This window comes from Rhineura floridana, chromosome 17 (genome assembly GCF_030035675.1).
Source record: "Rhineura floridana isolate rRhiFlo1 chromosome 17, rRhiFlo1.hap2, whole genome shotgun sequence".
Lineage (NCBI taxonomy): Eukaryota > Metazoa > Chordata > Lepidosauria > Squamata > Rhineuridae > Rhineura > Rhineura floridana.
Window position 1 is genome coordinate 11,433,268 of NC_084496.1, and position 24,711 is coordinate 11,457,978.

A 24,711-nucleotide genomic window follows, 5' to 3' on the forward strand; every position below is an offset into this window, starting at 1 on the left:
TGCCACTAATTGGAATAGATTTGGATTGTTCCCTTAGCCTCCAATTGTAAACTCATTGACCAGGGAGGAAGATCCATCAGTCTCAGTGGGATTTATTTCTGAGCAGACATGGATATGGTCCTCCTGTTAAGAGCAAACATTTCATTTATGCAAGCAAAAGAACACAATAATCATGCTGGCAATAAATCTCTCTTAAACTTACAAAATGTCATTTATTTCCGCAGTTGCAAACTAGCATATTTTCAGGGCCAGATTATAACAGATTGTTGTTGGGTTTTTTTAAAAGTTATATATACATAAGATTTAAAATTATATAGTAGAACATGGGTTAAAATAACACTATTAGTTTAAAGAAGCAGATCTGGCTGCCATATATACATATGCTATCTCAGAATTAATACCATATTTATTATGCCCAAAGTTCAATGGATCAAAAATCCAATTTGCTTCTATCACTGGCCTGGTTCTAGGCACAGAAGTATCTATTTCCTTCAGCATGTGGGACTTTACAAAAGTGTCAAAAAGTCACAAAGAATCATAGATCTTAAAGAGTTTTTGCTTTTCTGTCATTTAATTACATTTAGAGCCATCTGGATCTACCATTTCAGATGATTCAATATTCACTGGAGAAAGAAAAATGCATGCCAGCAAATTATTACTGAATGGCTGATACATATAACCCAGCAGTGGAGTGCTCAGAAGAACTATGCAGGCTGAGACATCTATTGAAGAAGCAACTTTATGCAAACGCAGATAAGAATTATTTCTCCTTCGGCTCTGTCATGGAGAACAGTTCAGTCAATTAATGATCAGTACAGAGCAGGAAGAAAGCAAAACAGATCTTATGAAATTAGAAACGGAGCAATATTTTTTTCCAGAGCTTCCCTACAATATGAGACTCTCCAGGTTGGCAACAGGTATAGTCTCACCAGCTATTAACCTGAGCACTGGAATCGGTTACCATGTCATCAGTCATCCAAGGTAACACTCCTTGTTATGGCTGCCTTTTTGATTTGCTGTATCACCTGGCATGTAAAGCGGCTGGGATGCAGGAAGGTCGGGTCACAGAGATAAGGAGAGTTTTCCTAGGGGTTCCGTTTCCTTTGAACTCTTGGGTAAGCCCTCTGTAGCCTCAACCTCTGGTGCAGAACAGAACAGGAACTAATTTTTTTTCTTCTGGTTAATCTTAGACAAACTTGTTAACATGACTGCAAGATAATTTGCATCAGTTTATTATTTACTTTAATTTTTGTAAATTGTATTATATGGTATTAATTGTTGTAAATTGTTTTGCTTTTATTGACGTAATTTATATCTGTGTTTATTTCTCTTTGTAAGCCACCTTGAGGGCCTTTAGCTGAAAGGCGGGGTATAAATAAATTTAACATAACATAACAGTGGCAAGATGCCAGCTGTGGTAAATGTGGTTTCGCCAGATCCAATTCTGCAGTTCGCAGCACAGGAGGAGTGACAGTTTATTACAGGTGGCTTTGAAGATTTCAAGGAGTGCTTATAGCACAAGGGGAGAAAAAGAAAGCACACATAAAGGGTTCGTTGCTTTTCATTATTATCTTCTCATTTCCCAATAGGACAGGGCAAGCACTGCATGACAAAACCTTGCCCTGACCGGGGGCGTAGCCACTAGAAAGACAGGTTATAAATCTCTATGTAAATTTTTAAAAAAAGAAATGTAAAAGAGATGGGCATTTATCTATTACATTTATATCCTGCCCTTTCTCCCAAAAGAGCTCCGGGCTACTCTGAAAAAGTGGTGGGTAGGTTAAGCTTCCTCCTGCATTTACCCTGAAATCAACCCGGCCTGGGCTTTCCGAATGCCCAGCTGTGAAAGAGGGCAATCGGTGTAAGGGCTCGTGGCATTGCAGCTGGCTACAGGAGGAGCATCTTGCGTACGCTGGGCTCAGGATCACAACGAGCATGCAAGTTTACCCAGCACATACAAAAACAGGACCCATCCATTGACTACTTTTTAAAGAAGTGTTATCTTTTCCACAGATGAGTTCTAAAAGGTCAGGATGCAGTTAAAAAAAAAAACCTACAGGAAGACAGCAAAAATGGAATTATTCCATTAAAACATAGCCAAATATGGCTATTTCTTTTCAAATGTCTTGGTTTCACTTTTAACAGATTAAATTGGTATTTTAAGCACTACACAGCTTTAGTGCTTGCAAAAAAAAAAACCCCAAAGGGTATTACTGAATAGCTACTAAATTAATACTGAGAAAGGTGGAACAGGCCAAAAAGGCAGTGAGGAAATGCAAATAAGGCCATTTCTCTTTCACGTGGAAAGGACTGAAGCTTGAATTCTCAGAGTGACTCACTCAAAAGGCTGACAGGAATGCAAGTTTCTCATTGCTCTAAAGAACACACTGCTACTCCCTGATGAACCCAGTGAATGGCAGCAAATAGTATTTTAGATCCACCCCAATGATAACTGTGGGACATGGTATCAGTGGGACAAACAGGTTAAGTTCTATTCAGGGCAGTGTTTTAGTTGCTATACAGGACTTCCAGAGGGGTAGCTCTAGTCTGCTGAGCAAAAGAGAGAGCCTTGAAACTAACAGTCGCCGTGGCACAAGCTTTCATGGTGTAAAGTCCACGTTAGACTTCTGGAAAATAAGAGGATGTTATGGGGAGGTGCATTTTTCATTTGCACCCAACTCCAAAATTTGCAACTAAAGAGTTGAACAATAATAACTGTTAATAATAAAGAACAGACCCACTGAACTTAATGGATGTGAGTAACTGAGGTCCATTAATTCAAACAGGTCTACTCTGAGTAAAACTTACAACCCAAGGAGTATAATCATCATCTATTGAAGGTTACAGACAGAATGGTTTTGTTCTTAATTCTTTTTACAGCCATTGCACCCCAGTTTCCCTATGGGCATAGCTTGATGCTCTGGATATCCAAAGGCAATACTTGGAATATGGAATAGTGGGCAGAGCACAAGTGAGGTCATCAACCAGATACTCAATGATATTACAGCGTATCTGGAGGGAACGTCACAGACACAGCAGCTAGGATTGAAGGGGAAATTGGATAACTCAATGTAACTGTTTGGCAGGTTGGAATATTTGAAGCCAGGATGCCAGATTTCTACTACAATGTCAGCAATTCACAAGGACATCTCTCTTTTACGGCAGCTAAAACGTTGGAAACACTGAATGAAACTTACTTCTCTCTCTCTCTCTCTCACACACACACGCACACGCACACACGCACGCACGCGCACGCACGCACACACGCACACACGCACACACACACACACACACACCCTTTCTCAAAATGCCCCTTTTCAGAATTTCAGAATTTTCTCTGCCCAAGTTTCCAGATCTGAAATGCTTACAAGTTGGTATCACTTTCTTGATTATTAATATGATACGACAAGTGACTTCTCATTACCGGCTCAGTCATTCCATGTCCCATTCATTACTGCCGTGCTGAGCCAGTCAATGCTAGTCCTTAATACACTCCTATTCATTTCATTTGACAGCTAACAGCTAAACATATTTTTCTCTCTCCCTCTTATACAATGAAGCATTCATTTCAGGGTGGCAAATTAAACCTCTGCATATGGGTTTTTTTCCCCTCCGTGAGCCAAATTCCAAATTTACTGCCGTTGTGCCTTATCTCTCAATGGCTTACCGCTCTAAACTCTTGTCACCGTGTTTTACGGCTAGTGGTCTATTTCTCAAATCGAGGCAGATTTGTTTATTGCGGCTCCCCTAGCATACAGGAGCAGCTCAGAAATGATTAATTCCTTTTAACAAAATGTGATCTATAATGAACATATTTTGTAAGGCCTTCCAAATTATTTCATATTACACACACACACACATATACACACACACCAAACTTAATGGGCGGTGTGATTTAATTAAAAAAAATTAAGCCCATGTGTACTGTAGCTTACCGCTCATGATACGCCCGTTGCCAAATTTGATGATGGGAAAGAAAGTCCATTTCTCAAGTGGCTTCTTCCCCTTCCAACTTTTAGTCTGGACCTGTATCCTTTCCCTAATTCACACCACCACCCATAAAAATATATATTACATAAAGAATTCCACAGGGGTAGCTGCGGTTTTCAAAGAGAGCTTTGGCTGTGGGGTGGTATATAAATGCAATAAATACATAAATAAAAAGAATGTGCTGTAGCCAACTAAGTTTTACTCACAGTAGACCCACATAAATTAATGAAGTTAGCCATGCCCAATGATTTCAGTGGGTCTACCCTGAGTAAGATACAACCCAACGTACTTCCAAAATGCAGGCATGGAAATGGAATATTGACAGTGGCCATCTGAAACTCTGGCTATCATGGAGCTTCATCCTATGCTTGCTTATTTGGAAGCTGGTCCTTCTGGGTCAAGTAAGTGGGCATAGGACACTTTGGGCCAAAGAGCTCAATGGGGTGCTGTGCCTAAGCTCTGAGTACTGCTAACCAATCAGGGCTAGTTTGGGGCCTGAGAAGAAATCCCTCTCCTCATGGTGTCATTTCCTGCCAACGGTCCTACCTGATGACTAGAGGAAATTCTTCCCAAAAGTCAAAGACTGCCCTCTGGAGGAGGAAGAGGTTATCACAACCATTATTTGACCAGGTTATAGGAAGGTCTTTTGAACATCAGCAGTGGCCTGCTGGGTCAAACCAAAGGTCCCTGTAGTCCCACATCCTCTTCCCCACACTGGCCAACCAGTTGCTTGTAGGAAACCTACTTCAACCTTGGTGGGCCAAATACGTGCAACTTTCTATGGCCTGTCCTAGAAACTTTTGGTGATGCCTACTGAATCTGTGAAAGAACTCTGTTACTATCTGTGAGTAAATCCTGTTGGGAATAAAGGTATGGTGTGAATGTGGCCTTAATAATACTGCTATGATTTGGGGGGGAAAGTGCATAATATCATTGGGTAGATACATCTCTGGAAAAATAGTTTTATATCAGCAGAAGAGAGAGAACCGTTGGGTAAGATGGCAGCGCCATGAGCATAAACTGGCCCTGCCATTAGGCAGAGTGAGGCAGCTGCCTTAGGTGATGTATACTGAAAGGTGGGGAAAAGGACAGAGGTGTGCATATCACGCAGCTTGCCATGTGTCCCCTAAGCTAGCCCACAGCCACCGTCCCATCACCAGTGTCAAAGAAAGACTCCACTGCCAGCCTGGTTGATTTTTACAAGTGGAATGTGGGAGCCTGCATCTTGTCCTTTTCCAAATTGTCTGAGAATCAAATGCACAAATTGTGATACAACAGAGCTGCCCTGGTGCGAAGGAAAAACAGTGTTCATTCTTGATTTTTTTTAAAAAAAAAACCCTGCAGAGAGGTAGTATTGAGTAAACCTTATTATGGAAAACAAAAGAGCAACAGGATTATTTGCCATCTATGGCGGTGCAAAGGTGTGGGCGTAGTGAACAGCATTCCAGTTAAATCATATTAGGATTCCAATCAGCCTTAAGCATCATTTCCCTTTTACTGGTCCTTGCTGCATCCTTACCAGAAAACATTTCAGCGAAAGGAGACGAACAACAGAGCCACTTGCATTAGGCAGCCCTCAGCGGTGTCACTTCATATGCTTTAAGTAGGAAGTGGTGGAAAGAATAGCCCCAAGTGTCTACTTATTTTGACACTGAGGTTTTTAAAATAATTACAATAATATACCACCAAGAAATCAATAATGGAAGTTCAGACAAATAGCTGGGAAAATATCCCATCCTCTGTAAAAAAAAAAATGCCCTCCCCAACACCTCAACTATTCCCCTTGATTTCATCCCTTGCCATAAGGACATTCCCGATTTCAGTGCTGCCCTACTTGGCTTAAATCAAATTTTGTTTGTGAAATCAGTGGTGCCCCAGATTTGCTCATCATAGGTCAGGAAATCTGGGAAGATCTAAGCAGAAACACTTGCTGGGTTCCACCAGCCTTGCTCCCTTTTTGTTCATTGTTTTATGTAAGTGGTAAAACAAGGAACAGTTCCTTGATTTTGGAAGGGGGGCGGATGAGGTGGGAAGAGAGTAGATTAAAAACAAATACCCCTCTAATTCCAGCTATAATTGTGCTGGTGGAAAATGCCATTTTGACGAATCCACAAGCAGTCGTAAGTTCCTAGGAGGATCTGAATGCAGAGAGATCCCATCAAAAGAAACATCAATATATGAAAGAGAAGCTAGTATGTGCCTCTTGACAAACCTAAGAAAATATGCCAAAAGGCCTCTGATTGTTTTGGAAAATGGCTGCTTATCTCAACAGTGACCTGTTTAATCAAAATAGGAACCCTTATCATAGATGGCTTCCCTTCTGTACAAAAAGCGAATGCATTCATTTCCCCCACCCCACCCACTGTTTTGCGTCATCAACTGCACTGGACAGAACAAAATCAAAAGGTTGTTTAAAGTACATGGTGCTAGTGGATCTATCTATCGAGAAAGTCAAAGGTCACCACTCTGAGGTTCCGGGTTCCGTGGCTCTCTTTGATGGCTCCGAGACAGCCTCGGAAATCGGGTCGTCCCTCGGGGTCGACTAGTTTTGCTTGCAGAATCTCCAGCAGGTTGGAAGTCACTAGAAATAGGAGGGGAAGGAAAAAACAAACAAGCTGCGAACAAGTTCATATTGTGCATTAAGCAAACCTGTATCCTGCCCTCATCCCCAAAAGCAGATAACGTAACACAAGTGTCAATGTATATACAATTAGCTTACTGGATCTGTACTACCCACATAGCAAACTAGAGAATGAATGAATTCATTACACAATACGTTCTTGCAAATACAATTACACAAAAAATACAAAACTCCACAGCCTGAAATTTGGAGGCAACACTGTAAACCACTGGGAGTGATAGACAACACAGGATTTGTTGATGCCCTGATGAACATTGTGCTAATGATGGACAAATGTATCGATAGACAAAGGTGCGTGCTAGTAATACATCACTTGGAGGATCTTCCCTGTCTATTCTGACCCCCAATAGAGCAACTTTTATGAATGAGTTGTCTGAAAGGAACTTACTTGTCTACTACAAACAATTATTGGGAAAATATTGCTTATCTAGCAGTCATTCACAGGCTACAGACTCCTCGGAAAACTACAGTACAAAAGGAATAAGGTACTTTTCATTTCCCCCCCCCAGAGGACTCCACAAGGCTATTTATGCATCATGCACACACACACGCACACACACACGGACTTAATTCTGAATTCTACCAAACTCCCACAAGTTTAAGTGCGATGCAGCCTAAAAAGCAGCTATCAATCCCATATCAAGTCAAGCTACTTGCACATCACCATCCTACTCTGCGAAATTCCAGAACAGCTTAGACCTAGTTTTCACAAAGAGCAGACGAGGTGGTATACCTGTGTCTGGGCTGTGCCAATTTAGACCACATCGTTGATAAAAAAAATCAATCTCTGCATGCACAAAACTGGCATGTTGTGTGTGTACTGCCAGCCTCACCCTCACTGGGAAGGGGGGCAGGGACGTTGCCAGCCCCCACTTTGCTCGGGAGCTTGCAGACTTACCCAGAGCAAGCACAAGGGAAAGGAATGGGGTGGGGCAGCTGCCGTTCTCCTCCTCTCTGCCTTGTGTGGGCTTACCCAATGGGACAGGTGGGGCGGAAGGCAGGGAGCCCAACGGTAGGTGGCGCCAGAGCCAATGACAGGCAGATCCGACCCGTGCTGGTTTTGTCCCCATCCTCCTCCCTACTGAGTTCTACAAGGGGCAACACGGAGACCAAAGTAGAGGAAGCTTACAAGCAGTGCTGCGCTGTAAGGTGGCAGGCAGGTGGCAGCAATCAAGATCAGTCAAAGGCTTCCAGGGAAGGGAGGCTCTCACTTGATGCCTAAAAGACGTGACATGAGGCACACAAGGTGAAATCTGGAAGCCCGACTCTGAACTCTCTGCTTTGGGCCTGGGTCTTTTAAGAGTTGCTGCATCACCAATACAGCAAGGATCCTTCAGAGCGATATGTGCTCTTCATTGCAAAGTGCCACAAGACATGACATCATGCCAAGCCTTGCAGAGTCAGCACTGCTGCCAGATGTGTGCCAACCACAAATCTTTAGACCCGGGTGCCACTTCTCTGATGCAATTTCATCTACGCCTATCACTTAAACTTTCCATCTCTGCTTCACAAATAACACACAGTAAAAGGGGCTCAGTATTTTATTTGGGGGCTTTGCGGATAGGAATTAACACCCTGTGGGACAGCCTTAATCATGCCGATTTTAACTAGCAGACGCTAAAGTACTGAGTACAGGGTGTTTTCCTGTTGAACAATCAGGGAGCCCATAAACATAAAAGAAAATACAGGAAATTCACATCCATCACAATACTTTTAAGTTCAAACCAGCCCCTCTTGTGTAATAGCAAGCTTTATAAATTACCACTTTTATTGCTTTGCTTGCCTTTCAATAAAGATCAGGACTGCCAAAAAAAGAAAAAATACAACCTTCCTGGCAGTAGCTGAAGGAAAATGGATCTCTACTATCAGATGTCCCAGGCTTTGCAAGACTCTCTCCTCCTCCCCCCGCTCTGAAATGCAGCAATGCTACCAGCACGACGCCCAGTAAATAATTTTGGGGCACAATCTATGAACACTGCTGCTGTAAAAAATAATTCTGGGGTGTTGGTGGCCATGGCGATGGCGGCGGGGAGTGGAGGGAGGAGAGGTTGCTCTGTTGTGACATCCCATCAGAATAAGCTGAAGTTGCACACTGCACAATATGCAAGCTGGAACACCCTCAGTGCATTTTTCTTTCACAAGTAGCCAGTGCCGGGGTAGGGGAGTGAATCTGGATTATGGCCTTGGGAGGGAGAGTAGAGTATTTTAACCCTTTGCCATAAGCTATGGTCCTGATACGGGTCAGGCACGCCTTGCGTCTGCTGTTTGCGTGGGGGTGAGTAGAGTTGGGCGAGAATTTTGATTCCGTTTGCATTTCAAGCCGAATGTATCAAACTCACAATTCCTGCAACAGTTTGAGAACTGAAACACAGCCGTCCTTCAAAAGTCGCACTTCCTCGAATTTTGCAATGCAGTTCACCAACCAATGCATGTTTACAAAAATGCATATAGATTAGGGGAAAGTGAGCACAGAAATGACGACGTGAGCGAAAATAACACACAAAAATGATTAGATGATGAGAGATGCCTTGCAAAAATACACTCTGTGCATTTGTCAGAGCTGCCTACAAAAATGTGTTCATGAGGAGAAATTTGCACCAAAATGCTGGAGAATTTCCATGAGGACTTTTCTAAACAAAATGAAATATCAAACGGCAGCCGAGAAGTGGAGAGCTGAATTTCATACTGGGAAAATGAGAAACTGGGGAAACCAAAATGGACCCATCTCTCCATCTCGGGGGGGGGGAAGAAGGGTGGCGGGGAGAAGCTCTCATTTGCTTTGCTTTTTTGAAAAAAATCTTGTACTCAAGGAGAAAGGATGTGATGGATGTGCTGTATAGGGTTGCAGCCAATTAAGTTCTACTCACAGCAGACCCACTGAAATTAATGATCCTGTTACATCCATTAATGTCAATGGGTCTACTCCGCATAAGATTAGCACTGGGAATAACCCATAGTTTGCCTCTTTCTCACATTTGATTGTTGCTCTTCCCTCCCCATACCTCTGCTCTAACCCCAAAGATTGCTGCCTGAGCCCCCTCGCCCTTCTCACCTGTTATGCACTGCTGAAGGCTCTCCTCTGCCTGCAGTATTCATTTGCTATGTAATAGTTTGGTTTCACCTAAACCATAGTTTCCCCCAACTTTGTGACCTCCAGAGTTTTGAACTACAGCTCCCACCAATCCTGATCATTGTCCCTGCTGGCTAGGGCTGATGGGAGTTGTAGTCCAAAGCCTCTGGAGAGCACCACGTGGGGGGGAATGGCTGGTTTAAACGATCAGGAATGAGCCATGGCAAGTTTGGGCTTGTGCACTTCCTCTCTGTTCTCCACCTTCTGAAAAAGGAGTAGGGGAAAAAGAAGAAATCACAGTTCTGTGTTACGCATGACTCAGGAACTGTGGTTTGTTCTAACCAAAGTGAGTTGAAACAAACCAGGATCTGAAACCATGGTTTCATCCTGGTCCGTTATAACTAACTTTGGTCAGAACAAACCAGTTTCCCAAGTTTGTTCCTGATGCAGAAAGGTGGTTTGTTCTTAAAGTAGGCACTTTCACTCTCCTCCTCTAGTGCACAAAGAGGAGAAGGGGGAGCATGCAAGTCCAAGGTTCACCACACTTCATTCCCATTCACTTAAACCACTGGCCATTGCTGGGCTTTAAATGTACTTTAAGTCAGGAGTGAAGAATCATAGAATCATAGAGTTGGAAGGGGCCTTGTAGGCCATCGAGTCCAACCCCCTGCTCACAGCAGGAAATCCACAGCTAGAGCATCTCCCGCAGATAGCTGTCCAGCCTCTGCTTGAAGACATCCGGCGAAGGGGATCCCACCACCTCCCTAGGCAGTCGGTTCCATTGCTGAACTGCCCTTACTGTCAAGAAGTTCCTTCCAATGTCCAACCTGAATCTACGCTCCTGCAACTTAAAACCATTAGACCTACAGCTCCCATCCGTCTCCACAAGCATGGCCAATGGTCAGGGATGATGGGCCAAAGGTTTCCCACCCTGACCTAAACCCACAGTCCATCTTTGAAGCGACCCCAAAAGTATCAGTGAAAAGGGGAGGGCAGCTTTGCATCCAGGCAATAAGACTGCAAAGGCAAGGCTTGTGTTGAAACTCCATAAGCCGCAGCCCTACTTTTCGGCTGTGGCCAGAGGTAAATCACTAGAAATAAACAAGAATCCACAGGGGGCAAACACACTCTCCCTCAGGTATGAGGGAAAGGCAGAGGTCAACTACCTTGACGTAAAGCTAATTATTTTTTTAAAATAGCAAGAACTCAGTGTACATAGAAGCCCTCATGTCTCCCTTTAATGCTTATCCGCAAGCATTTCTTCAGTACAGTAGCTCCTCCTGCTGGTAAATGCATAAAATAACCTGAATGTTGGCCCCCAGAGAAGCCACTTCCCCATTCTCTGGAATAAGACCAGTATTTAAAAATCTGTTCTATATATCTGGAAAGCATTCAATGTGATGCCAAGTGGAATTTCCAAAATGGAACGGCAGCATTCCAATATTAGCCGAACACAACCCAAGCTTCGTTAAAACTGGAATTTCCAGCAGAAGAGAAGTGTGATGATGTTTGGAGTCACTTCATGCGTCAACCTGAAACCAACATACACTTCCGCAAGTACTCTTTGCTGCATACCGATATACCTACAGAGCAATCCTAGGCAGGTGTTAAGTCCCACTGTGTTCAATTGGCCTTGCTCACAAGTGGTGCGTGCACAGGATCCCAGTTTTGGATTACAATCCTAAACAGACTCCCCAGGAAGCAAGGGGAGCTTAAATGGACGGTGTCACTGGAACCTAGGAAAGTGCCAAATATTGTCAGACTATCTGTCCATTGAGTCCAGTGTTGTCAGTATTGTCAACACTGACCGGCAGCAGTTTTCCAGGATATAGGACAGTGGAATTCTCCAGCCCTACCTAGAGATGCCAGGGAATGATCTTCTTCATGTAATGCCTGTGTTCTGCCACTGAGATACTTTCAGTTTTATACTACAGAGCTTTGCATGCAGAAGACCCTAGGTTCCCTGCCTGAAACCCTGGGCAGCCACTGCCAGTCAGTGTACGCAATACTGAGCAAGATGGACCAATGATCAGACTTGGGCTACTTTCACACATGGGGCTGATTGCGTTAGTTTAACGGATTAAAAAGATTGCGCTTCTGTCCTGATTTCTAAAAATCCCTTTCACACCGCAGTACCTGTTGCGTTAAGGAACAGCAGATTTTCCATCCAATATACCGGCATGTCGTTCAACTGTCTTTCACACAGCTTGTTTTTGTCCCTCACCCATGAACACTGTTCCCCACTGTGTAGGAGGTCTAAGATCTTGTCCCGTCGCTATGCAAGCGCTCTCCCTTTAGGATCTGACTTTTTAAATTGTTTTAGTTGTATCAAGTCAGGGGTGTGTGTGGGAAATGCTGCTGCTATCTGCGCCAATGCTGGAATACCGGTACAGTGTTCATCAGGCCCTACATGACTAAAGGGCGGGAACGCACTGCATGCTGGGATGCCTGTCACGTGAGCAGCTGCAGCTAGTGAAAAACTCTAGCAAGCATCCGGGTTCCCAACCTTGCTAACAGATTCTTTCTGGTATCATTTATCATGGAAATTTGCGCTAAACTTGCACTACATTCCACTAGAATTCCAGAGCTAGCTTGTGCGTCGTGTGAAAGATCAAATATAAGGCGCAAATTACCAGGTAGGAAATTGTCAGAATAATGGAATAAAGTGCAGTGTGAAGCTTGGTATAAGGGAGTTTCCTATGTTCATGCATACTCAGCTATGAAGCTCACTGGGAGATCTTGGGCCAGTTGCACTACCTGACCGGGTTGTGGTGAGGATAATATGAGGGGAGGGGGGAAGAAACATGTACACAACCTTGAGCACCTTGACGAAATGGCAAGATGCAAATGTAGTAATGTAGAGGCGGTCTCCTTTCCTAGGGATTATAAGGTGTAGCACGGGTACGGGGGAATCTTTGGCCCTCCACCTGTTGCTGAACTACCGTTCCCATCAGCCCCAGCAAGCATAGCCAATGGCAAGGGATGATGGAAGCTGTAGTTCAGCAACATCTGGGAGGCCAAAAGTTCCCCACACAGAATGTAGAAGCATCCTGATAATCTCCATGTGCCTAGTTCAATTCGCCTGGAACATTTGGGGGGCAAGGTAGGTTTGAATTTCAAAGGGGGGTTGAGTGGGGAGGACAGCTGCAGGCTACTGAGCACCCCCTTGGACATTAACATCTTGCTTAAAGCCAGGAGATCCCAAACTGTGGTCCGTGAGGGTCATCCAAGTGGTCTGCGGCATGTGGACGGATTGGTGGTTGAAGATGGGAGACGGTGCATCCATCGCATTAAATGTTAATACGGATCTTTAAATTGTATTTTTATGGCTTTTTTATTTCTTATAGTGTACTTGTCTGCATTACAATTTGAACTCCATGGCACTGAAATACAATAAAAATACGACAAAGAAGGAATAAAAGCAGCAATAAAATACAAGGAAAAATCATACAGGATCTAGCACGGCACGTTACCATTGCTGCAACAGGCCAATCAAAAAAAATTAACTGGTCCGCCAATACCCTCAGCGATTTTCAAGTGTCTCGGGCAGGGGGTGGGAGATGGGATCCACTGTTTCAGGCCAGCTCCTAGTGACAGCTGGGTATCTCGATGACCTGTTAATGCTGGCTGGCAGAGATTTGCACCCATAGAAGAGCAATACTTGGCACTCTGCAAAGAAGACCAAATGCAGGGTGGGGGCGATTAAGAGGAAAAGAAGGACCTTTGTTGCTAAATTCTTACAGATCCAACATATTTATTGTATTGGTGAGATTGTTTTCCCCTGCATTTAGCTCTGCCTTATACTTTGATGTACTGTAAGATCAACTTCCACTCTGATGTTTTGTGTTACCGGAGCAGTTTGCTGTTTTTCCTGTTTAACTGCTTTGGGCTTCCCTTGGGAAGGAAAGGTGGGATGTATGCAGTGAATGACATGAACAAGGCTAGCATGAAGCACAGGACAGGACTGCCCTCATCCACACATGGAGACGGCCACATACCAAAAGAGCCCATCTGTCTGAAGTTCTATTTCGACATCACACTTAGCCGGAGAGTCAAGCCCAGCCCTGTCTTGCAATTTCTCTTAAAGAAAACATTGCTGAAAGTATGAAAATGTGCAATGCCTGAAACAGAAATTAGATCTTCCGCCAGGCAGAATTCTCCCCCACTCCGCCCCACCCGAAACAGTCGCAACTGGCTAAATAGCTCTTAGCGGCCAGATCTGCTTCCATGGAAACAAATGCTTTATGGGCAAAAAATAAGTTAAAAGCTTTAAAATGAATATATGCATCTTTTGTTAAAAAACGAGACCCTGTGTTTCTTATCGATTAAATCACGCTGCCTCCATTTGGTCTCGGAAACAGGAGGGGGAAAAGCTGTCAGCCTCCAAACCTGAGCCCTCTCGCTTGTCAATTTCTCCCTCAGGCCTCCTGCCAAGCAGTGGAAGCAGCGGCCTGTAAAAAGTGAGCAAACGGGAGGAACTGCTACAAAAAAATAAATTTGTAAAAGTGGTAAGCGGAGGCGGGGGAGGAGAAACTCCAGCTTATTTCTCTTTGGGGCTTTTTTCTCTTTGCCAGGTGCAATGGCTTCACAGAGGATAAGGCTATCAGTGGCGACTAGCTGCAACAGTGATGTTCTGCCTCTGCTGTCAGAGACAGAAAGCCTCTGAATACCCGTTCCTGGAGATCACAAGAGGGGAGAGTGCTGTTGTGCTCAGCAGCAGTGGGTGGCATGGTGGGACGGAGGTCGGCATGGTGCAATCGCACTAGGGGAGCCCATCTGGTGCTTCTGCTGGGACATTTGAACTGCGCTGCCCTCCCTACTGCCATCAGCGACTCACCTGTCGAGAGGTCAGGTGAGCCCCTCTGCCCCATCACACAACACACTACTGGGCCTCGGGTCCAGCTTGCAGGCTTCTCATAGGCATCTGATTGACTACTGTGAGAGCAGAGGGCTGAACTAGATGGGCCACTGGCCTGATCTGGCAGGCTCTTCTGATAGTCTTATGTTCAGGGACTTCCTGATTTGTACCTCTGTCTTAAGCCATTATGCACCAGCTTCTTTACAGACTGCAAGCAGGGCGGAAGGCAACTACCAGGTTTGGCAGGACAAGGCTCCTCTTTTGTTACTTAGCAGTTGTCGCTAGTTCAGAGAGAAAGGAAGAGAATGAGTACCTCCTGCCTAGGCACTCAATTCTTTTCTCCCAATGCTCTTCAACATTGTCATTAATGACTTGGATGAAGAAGTGCAAGGAATGCTTATCAAATCTGCAGATGATACAGCATTGGGAGGGATAGCTAATACCCTGGAAGACAGAAACAAAATTCGAAGTGATCTTGATAGGCTGGAGCACTGGGCTGAAAACAACAGAATGAACTTTAACATGGATAAGTGCAAAGTTCTATGCCTAGGAAAAAGAAACCAACTGCACAGTGATAAGTTGGGGGATACTTGGCACAGCAATACTACATGCGAGAAGGATCTTGGAATTGTTGTTGATCACAAGTTGAATAGGAGCCAACAGCGTGATGTGACTGCAAAAAGGGCAAATGTTATTTTAAGCTGCATTAACAGAAGTACAGTTTCCAAATCCTGCGAAATACTAGTTCCTCTCTATTTGGTACTGGTCTTTTTTTTTTTCAATTAATTTTTATTCAAATTTTCAAAACCAAAACAATACAAAAAGAAAAAACACAAATCCATAACTAATACAATAAAAAGAAAAAAAAAATATAAAAAAATTGACTTCCGATTTGTCGTAGTTCAGCTATAAGTCTATAATATATAACAAGCCTGTATCTTAATAGATTATAAAATCACCTTCCTCCAGCGGTTATCTTAATTGGTTACAAATCTCATTAACATCATATCATTTATTCTTCCAATCCTTGAGATATATGTCCATCAATTTTTTTTCTAAATAAACATGTCAATTAATCCAACTCATCAAGTCTACTAAGTCCAGTAATTTCAAATCGCTCTTCTTCCATTATCCGTATTGGTTCCATCTTCCATCTTTACGCGCCCAATAATCTTGCTGTCATAGTCATATAATAAGAGTCTGATAGGAATTTCCTTTTTCACAGATATTTTCTTGCCATCAATTCCGAACGTACCACTGAAGTATTGTTGCAAAGCCACATCTCTGTTCCTCTTTTTTACATGATACACTAGCACATCTCTTGAAGATTTTTCCATTGACACAAAACAGGGATTAATTCTGTTAGCTTTCTCCATTTCAAGTTCCATCAAATCCTTCCAGTCCAGGAATGTTTTTGAACCGATTTGGTACTGGTCTTGAATACTGTGTTCAGTTCTGGACATCGCACTTTAAGATGGATGAAGACTAACTGGATCAGGTTCAGAGGAGGGAAGCAAGGGTTATAAAGGGACTGGAAACAAAGCCCTATGAAGAGACACTGAAAGAATTGGGCATGTGTACCCTTGAGAAGAGAAGACTGAGGAGGATATGATAGCACTCTTCAAGTACTTGAAAAGTTGCCACACAGAAGAGGGCTAGGTTCTCTTCTCGATCATCCCAGAGTGCAGGACATGGGATAATGGGTTCAAGTTTCATGAAGCCAGATTTCAACTGAACATAAGGAGAAACTTCCTCTTAGAGTGGTACAACAATGGAACCAATGACCAGAGCTTGGAAAAGTTCCTTTTTTGAACTACAACTCCCATCAGCCCCAGCCAGCATGGCCACTGGATTGGGCTGATGGGAGCTGTTGTTCAAAAAAGTAACTTTTCCAAACTCTGCCAATGACGAAGGGAGGTGGTGGGATCTCCAACACTGAAGGCATTCACGAGGCACCTGGACAGCCACCTGTCGGGTATGCTTTAAGGTGGATTCCTGCATTGAGCAGGCGGTTGGACTCAATGGCTTTTCTTACAGGCCCTTTCCAACTCTACTATTCTATGATTCTAATTCCTTCCTCCCAACAGGCTATTGCTTCAGCTCATAAGCATTCATGATTATGATTTGCCTAGCATTGGGTTTGATTACCAATACCATTTCTTCCTATTCTAACACTATGTCATGTTTTTGCCTGAGGTGCATCTGCAAGGTAACAATATGAGAAGATGGCTCCCCACCCTGCCCCACTCTCTGTTCCATTCTGGATTGGTGCTGTTCATTCATTTTCCAGAACAAAGTGATGATGATGATGGCCTTTCTTATAAGGAGCTCAAGGTAGCATACATGTTTCTCTCCCTCTCCACTTCTTCTTCACAGCAACCCTGTGAGGTAGGTTAGGCTGAGAGGCAGTGACTTGTTCAAGGTCACCCAGTGAGCTTCATGGTTGAATGAGGATTTGAACCCTGGTCTTCCAGATCCTAGTCCAACCACTTTGCCACACTGACCGGTCTTGGAGTTCCCTTCCAGCTCCATGGTTCTATGATCATGAGGTTCTTAGGGGCTGAGAGTACACGGCAGCACTTTGTGGCGGGTTCCAAGCATATGATTATTATTAAAAAAAAACCACACACAGAGAGAAGGAAAGTCTGAGTGTGAAGCACAATGACTTCTCTTGGCCGAGGGGAACCTTTTGATTTACTCTGTAGAGCAACACCAGAAGTAACCAATAACATGCCCTCCAGATGTTGTTGGACTACAACTCCAATATCCCTCACCACAGACAAGGCTTTTTCAGTGGTGGCTCCCCGTTTGTGCAACTCCTCCCCAAAGGCTTCCCTTCAGGGTGAGAGAATGGGTGAGCATCAGTCCCCTGGCTTAAGTTCCAGAAGGGTCCCAAACTACCATCTGCACAGGGAGAGAGATGCCACGTGTGTGACTTCACAGAGACCCACAAGGACGAGTAACTAAAAAAGACAGACACGGCTCTCCCGTGTCAAGTTTTCATTCCAGCTCTTACATATAAAAAGTGACAGACCCAATGGACATGTTTGACAAGGAGCAATGTCACACAGGCTGACGCAGCCTGCTTTTACAGGAACTATCCGGAGACCCCTTCTCCTTTGTAGTTGCACGACACCTGCATACAAAGACACACGGCGTGTGCCCACCTTAATGACCTATTTAACTGTCGAAACAGTCCATAGCCCATCTGTTTGGTATTAGGGGAAAACAGAAGGATCATGACGAGACAGAAGAGATACAAAGCAGTTAAAATGTGTACAGAAGCTTCCTTCCAGAAAGAATGCCTACTGGAATAATAATGCCATCAAATACAAAAGAAGAAATGTTGCAAATGCAACACTTCCCAAAAGAGAAGATGATGTGCCTTCTCCCTCCCTCCCCGCCGCGCTCATGGGGCAAAAAAAGACAACGTTTGACATCTTTACTGATGCAACGCATGTTGCTTCACAGAGTTATCTGGGAAGTTTCAAAGTCTCCGACTCACTTGGCAGCAAATGTGTCAAAAACAATGCTGTCAATCATTATTAAGAGTTGGCTCAGGTCCAGCTGTTCCTACTGCCCAACTGACCCGTCAGAGCACTAGAAAATGGCAGCTGTTTTTCTGAGGGAGCGCTTTGGATAGGCCAAATCTTGCCCAGCTTGCTAGTTTCCCCATGTCCCCATCTGGACAGATGAAGCTATATTATCCCAAGTCAGACCATTAGTCTATCTAGGAGCCCAATATTGGGTAGTCGGATTGACACTGGCTCCCGAAGGCTTTCCTAGAGAGAAAACAAGTGGAGATCCTAGGGACTGAGCCTAGGATGTTTACACACGACAACCCCCTGAGCTATAATGGTCCTCTAGACCAGCCTTTCCCAACCAGTGTGCCTCCAGATGTTGTTGGACCACAATTCCCATCTTTCCCGACCATTGGCAATGCTTGCTGAGGCTGACGGGAGTTGTGGTCCAACAACAGCTGGAGGCACACTGGTTGGGAAAGGCTGCACCAGACAATCTCCAGAAGTTGCTGAACTACAGCTCCCATCACCTCTGACCAATAGGTCATGCTTGCTGAGGCTGATAGAAGTTGTAGTTCAGCAGCACATGGAAGGCCAAAGGTTCTCCACTCCTACCCTAAAGCATATAAAGTTGTTTTATACCAAGTCAGAACATAGGGTCCATCTATAGGGTGGCCTCTGCAAAAAAAAGCAAAAAAGTGGGGTGACACAAGTGTGCACAGATCTGCATAACATTTGCATATGATGATTGCTATGTGTCACTGCAAATTTAGAAATACTGACCATACTTTAAACAGAAATGTAATACATCTCATGATAGCGGGGAAGACTGTGACCCGGTGACCTGTCCTCAGTCTGCTGGCCGATTATTAACTGTTGTTGGGCATCTTCAAGGCCCACCTGCTCTCCCTCCTCTCTGTTCATTAATTTTAAACTAGCCCTCCGAAGAAAGGTGTGCGTAAAGTAGGGCACACAGCCACTCTATCCATCTACTCCAACCTGGGACCCTCCTGGTGTTTTGGACTTCGGCTGCCATCTTCCTTGACCATTGGACATGCTGGTTGGGGCTGATGAGAGTTGGAGTCCACAACACCATTTGGAGAGTGGCAGTTTGGGAAGGCTGGAGTAGAGAGATCCAAAGTCTCCAGCAGAGGTCTTCTTCATCTCCTCCCACACTTGCAACTATTAAGATTGTCACGGATGGAACCTGAGACCCTAGCAAAGAGCACTGATTTAACTGATATATTTTTACATTGCAAGTTTCCACATGTTTCAGCTTAACTGTCTATCGCTACAGATGCTTTCACACATGAGGCTGTATCCGGTGTTAGTTCTATTCAAAGCAGACCCATTGAAATAAATGGACATGGCCGACTAAGCTCTATTCAAATCTACTCTGATAAAAGTTAGTTGGATACAACCCATGCAGTTAAAAACGTTCAACTTCTAACTGTTTGAGGGGAAAGGTGAGACAAACCTCCTCTTCCCAGAATGCTCTGTTTGCAGCTCAGCCTAAAGAACAGGGGTGAAGAACCTCTGACCCTTCAGATGCTATTGGACTCCAATTCCCAGTGAGGGATGAACGGAGCTGTAGTCTCACAAGATCTGGGTGAGAGGGCACAGTGTTCCATTCCAACTATAGATCTTCTAGTTGTGAGGGCTTCAGCCTCATGCTTGAAATAGAGCTCTTTGCTCTGCTGGCTGATCTATTGTTGGCTCTTGCAAACCTGCTGGTGGATCTGCCAATCAGAAGAAAGTTCTGCCAGTTTTTTTGGTAGGAGGGAGTGCTGGAGAGAGAAGGTTCACTTAGAAAGACTGGCACCCTTCAAACCAACAGCCTGAGTGTTCCACAGATTATTTTTGAAGACACTGCATGAGATGCATATTCAGAATTGACTCTCTGCACGATCTACTTGACTTCAAGTTAATCTGAATTGACTCTACGCAAGTTTTGGTGCATATGGCAACATTTATCCCTGGGATATAATTTCAGGAAACAAGCTCAGGCAAATACACCCCTCCTATTAATTCTACCCCCAAGGAAATGCTTCCATTGCTTTAAAAAACCAACAATTTAAGGCAGCATAAAACAAGTCCTTAAATGCAACAGACAATGATCTACCCAACTGTCCTCCATTACCACGTTAGGCCTGAAATAACCTTCACAGCCTTTGCCAACCTGTTGCCCTTCACATGTTTTGGACAATAACTCTTATCCACTCCAGCCAGCATGGCTGTGCTGGCCTGGGGCTGTCGGGAGTGCTAATCCAAAACCTATAGAAGGCACCAGGTTGGTGGAGGCCAAAGTACAACCCACTTAAAAGCATGCCTTCAGGTCTGAAGCATTTACCTTCCTGATATTATATACAAGCGTGAACATCCAACTTGGGGAAGAGTTAATCTGAAAGCTCTCAAACTGTGAACAGTGACTGGTCCTCATAGCATTGCTTTTAAGTACCCTGTGATTTTACCGTAAAGCCTTTGTCATCCAGACTGTGCTCTGTGGCCTCTTGGACACCAGAAAACAGTGGGCACAAAGAGGTTAGCATTATAAATGTACATTATGCCAGCCCATCTGACATGAACGTGCAGGCCATTCAAATGTCTCTTGTGAAAACAGCCTCAGGGCTCATTACACATTATTGTTCTGCCTTGAAAATTATTATATCCCACTGGCTTCCCCTGCAGTTTGATACTGCAGATCAGATGCTCTATTTTTCAAAGTTTTCCCCAAGAAAAGGACATGCCCTTCAACAACCAAGGCTGCAATAGGAACCAGTCAGAGATATTCCCTGCAGAATCAAACAATAACCTGCTATGAGCTGGGATACAGTACCCGCCTCCCCAAATATTCTCTGTTCCATTAGCCTTAAGAACTGGTTCTGCACATCAAGGATGCTTTACAATGCAGGGCAAGTATTGAAACTTGAGATGGGGTACGTGAGCTACAAAATCTCCTAATTCAGGCTGTAGGAGTGCATCAGTGAAGCATGGCAAGAATCCAGGGCAACCAGCATGTGGTCAGGGCCATGGACCTGGATGCCAGGTAAATTGCTTAAAGAATAGACTGGGAGCTTAAGCAGTTCTGTGGCAAGGTAGATGTGTCAAATGACACCTCCTCAGAGGAAAACTGCTCAGGCTTAAAAGGGCATCACTCTGTTCTGAAGGCATGTACTCCAAGCCCTGGCTGAGACACAGCAGTGGAGCAGTTGGAGATGGAAGCAGACATTAACAGCAGTTACATCCTCTGCTGCTGAGCATGGAGATGCATCATCATTATCATCATTATCATTGTATTTATTACCCACCCTTCACTAGCAGGTCCCAGAGCAGGTTACAACAATCTAAAATTCAATATTAAAAACAGAACAAATCACAATCACAGGACTAGGGTGGGTCCTGAAAACATATGCTTCAGGTGCCAAAGGCCAGGGTAAAGAGGTGCATCTTTAGCATTCGTCGAAAACTGCACAGCAAAGGTGCTGTACAGGCTGCCAGAGAGAATCCCTTCTCCTGGACCACCTTCCCATCAACTTCTGAAAATGGTGGAACTATCATGAAGGCACCCTCTGCCAATCACAACACCTGAGAGGGACTGTAGGAAGAAAGGCGGTCTTTCAGATATTGGTGGCCTAAGTCACAGAAGAAAGGTTAATCAAGAGGCTCTCTCTGGAGGTGGTTCCTAAACAAGTCCATTCCATCCATCATGTCATTGGATTCCTCCAGTGATAGACCCTTCTCTAAGCCAGGGATGGGGAACCTGTGGCACCCCAAATGTTGTTGGACCCCAACTCCCGTCAACCCCAACCCACATGGCCAACAATCAGGAATGATGGGAGCTGGCAATATCTGGAGGGCCATGGGTTTCCCATCCTTGGTCTAAGTCACAAATCAGCTTGTGAAACACTGAAGCTCTTCCTTTCAAAAGAAAAAAAATAAACCTCTACAGGGCAGGCTAAAGCCCTCGGACATACTGAATTATAATAACAATGCTTTAATTTAGGTCCTAACCAATTTACTTGCAGGTTATTTTTTTTCCCTGTTGAGTTCAGATTTTCATAGGACATGCCAATTAAAAACAAACAAGCAGCATTTGCCCAGCAAGTGAACATAAAAGAAACCCCAAGAGAAAAGAGCTGTTCAGGGGCAAATGTAATGTCCATGGGTGGACAAGGTTTACTACAAGTTCAAGCCATATGAGTCTAGAGCAACAAATGAGGGTCTTCAATTTTAATTGCAAAGCTTTGCTTTTTATTAAAGTCGCACGTGAGGAGCCTGCTCAAGAGAAGCTGCGATGATCGAAACGTGCTTTGATCATCTGGCATGTCCTTGAGGTTGAACTGGTCCTTCAAATAAAAGTCATTTCAGCTGCTTTAGTGAACTAACATCACGGTGTGAACTGGCGTGGCATCAGCAATACGGAAGACACTTGTAGACCCTTAATCCAAAAGAGATCAGGATTTTCATTGTAAGTCAAGCTGAAAGCAGAAATGGAGGGGCAGTAGAGAGAGGAGAGAAGCTGGACTCTGTCCCTGTTTTAAAGGGGGGGAAACAACTACTATACAATACCGTTCTATTCAGCCCAAATAATGATGCCTATTTATTTCACCAGGGATGTTGAAGCAAGAGAGGTCCTGGAAAAGAGTGCTACTCGGGGGCCTCTAGTTGCCCAGAGGTGGGATAAGCAGTTAAGGACTGCCATCTAGGACCCCTCTGCCCTTTTAACAGCCCCACAGCCAGTGGAGACTGGTGGGTCCAATGTCAATGGGGCCGTGAATTTGCTTCAGGTTTTAGTCTGAACTTTTAAGGAGGTGTCCAACATGCTGAAACCTGGCCTCAAAATAGGTTCTGCACCTTGGACAGCTCCTTTAAAGTTTGGGCTAAAACCCAGAGCAGATTCACTGCCTCACTGCCATCAGAGCCACCCGTCTCCACTGCCCACAGCCATGGCTTAACCCACTCAGCTTCTCCAATGGGTCCTCATGCCCACCCCCTCATTTGCAGGAGCTTTTTTGCTCTAAGGAAAGGAAGTGGAGAGCGAGTGGGAGATGGATTGGTGGTATCATCATCGGATTTAAATGTATATCCCACCCTTACTCCCAAAGGATCCCAGGGCGGCACACAAAAAATATAAAACAATAAAAACATCTTTAAAACAATTCCAGTACAGGTGCAGAGTGGTAGTGGAGCAGAACAAGAGAAGTGGTGCTTGTCAGAGAAGAAAAGATTGCTCCAGGCTGCGACTAAGGAGACCAGTTAAAGTAGCTGTCATTACTGGGCTCCACTGGCCTGAGTCCACCACTGCTGTTCTGGGAGATGAAGAGTGAGCAAGCTGTATCTATTGAATTTCTGATTGTCCTTCTGATGCCGAAAGCGTAACATTTGTATGAGATGGCAACTAGGCAGCCTTTGGCTGCATAGATCTTTCTTGCAGAGAAACCAGCTGCTTATGTGTTCTCTTCACCCTCATCCTTCCCGATTTAGGAGAGGACATATACAACTGCAGCACTCTCTCTTTGTCTCTTCTCTTCCTGGTCCATTAAGTCTAGGGGAGAATGAGCATGTACAGCCTTCCCTCGCTATAAAGCAGGGACAGGGATAGGGAACTGGAACCTGTGGTCCTCCAGATGTTGCTAGGTTATGGCATCCATCATCATTACTACTACTACTACTAAATTATTATTATTGTTATTGTTGTTGTTACTGGCTGTGGGAGCTGGAATGAGGCAGCATCCGAAGGGCCATGGGATTCCCATCCCTTGCTATAAAGAGCAGCATAACTGGGTTTTCAATAGCAGAAAGAGGCAGCAGGGATTTGCCTGTAGGGGCAAATTGAGAAGGCAAGGATTACAGCCAATGAGCACAGGACTTTATGAGAGAATAGGCCTTGGGTATAGTAGCCTTGACACTCTACCCTCTCAAGGCTTATGCTTTCATTACAAGTGAATTCCCCATCTTGTTACAAGGCCAGAAAAAAAAGATTATCCTTGCAAAGACAAAACCACACAACTTTGGGGAAAGGGATGTGCATGGCCCTTTTTCTTTTGTGTTATCCATCAACGGTTCAGAAAATGCTCTTCCCAGGAATATACCACTTAGGAAAAGACAAAGCTGCTTTACACTGAGTCAGACCATTTGTCCATCTTCAGTACTGCCTATTCTCCAAGGTCTGTCTGAGGCTGATGTCTTAGCCATCACCTGATCCTTTAAACTAGGAAGTACAAGGGATCAAGCCTGAGCCATTTTGTAGGCAAAGCATTTGCCCTGTCACTGAGCTATAACCCTTCTTCCTAAAGCTATGGTTCCCAAACCTTTTCCCCCATGGACCACTTGAACATTGCTGTGGACCACTTAATGATTTTTTCTGCCTGTTGTAGCAACTGTAATGCACTGTTCTAGATGCTGTATCAGTTTTTAATTGTATTTTTACCGATACCCCATGGACCACCTGGAATGAATCTTTCAGGCCACTGGTGGTCTGTGTACCACAGTTTGGGAACCCCTGTCCTAAGGGATACAGGTAGAAAACTGAATACTTGAATGTCTTCCATATACGGTATCAGTATAGCCTAGACCAGTACGAGGAACCTGTGGTCCTCTAGAGGTTATTGCTGGACTACATCTCCTATCA

The 24,711-nt window shown here is 44.3% G+C and overlaps 1 protein-coding gene across 2 annotated transcripts in view; it reads right to left on the minus strand.

Moving 5' to 3' along the window:
* Window positions 1–215: 215 nt before the first annotated feature.
* Window positions 216–24,711, minus strand: part of SNX29 (sorting nexin 29) — a 301,418-nt gene continuing 276,922 nt past the window's right edge. Inside the window, exon 21 of one of the 2 annotated variants that reach the window (XM_061599557.1) lies at window positions 216–6,571. In XM_061599557.1, the coding sequence (XP_061455541.1) occupies window positions 6,442–6,571 (130 nt within the window). In that variant the 3' untranslated portion in view covers window positions 216–6,441. Of the gene's footprint in view, window positions 6,572–15,632; window positions 16,049–24,711 lie in introns of those variants that run through there. The other variant, XM_061599558.1, reaches the window with a different exon arrangement.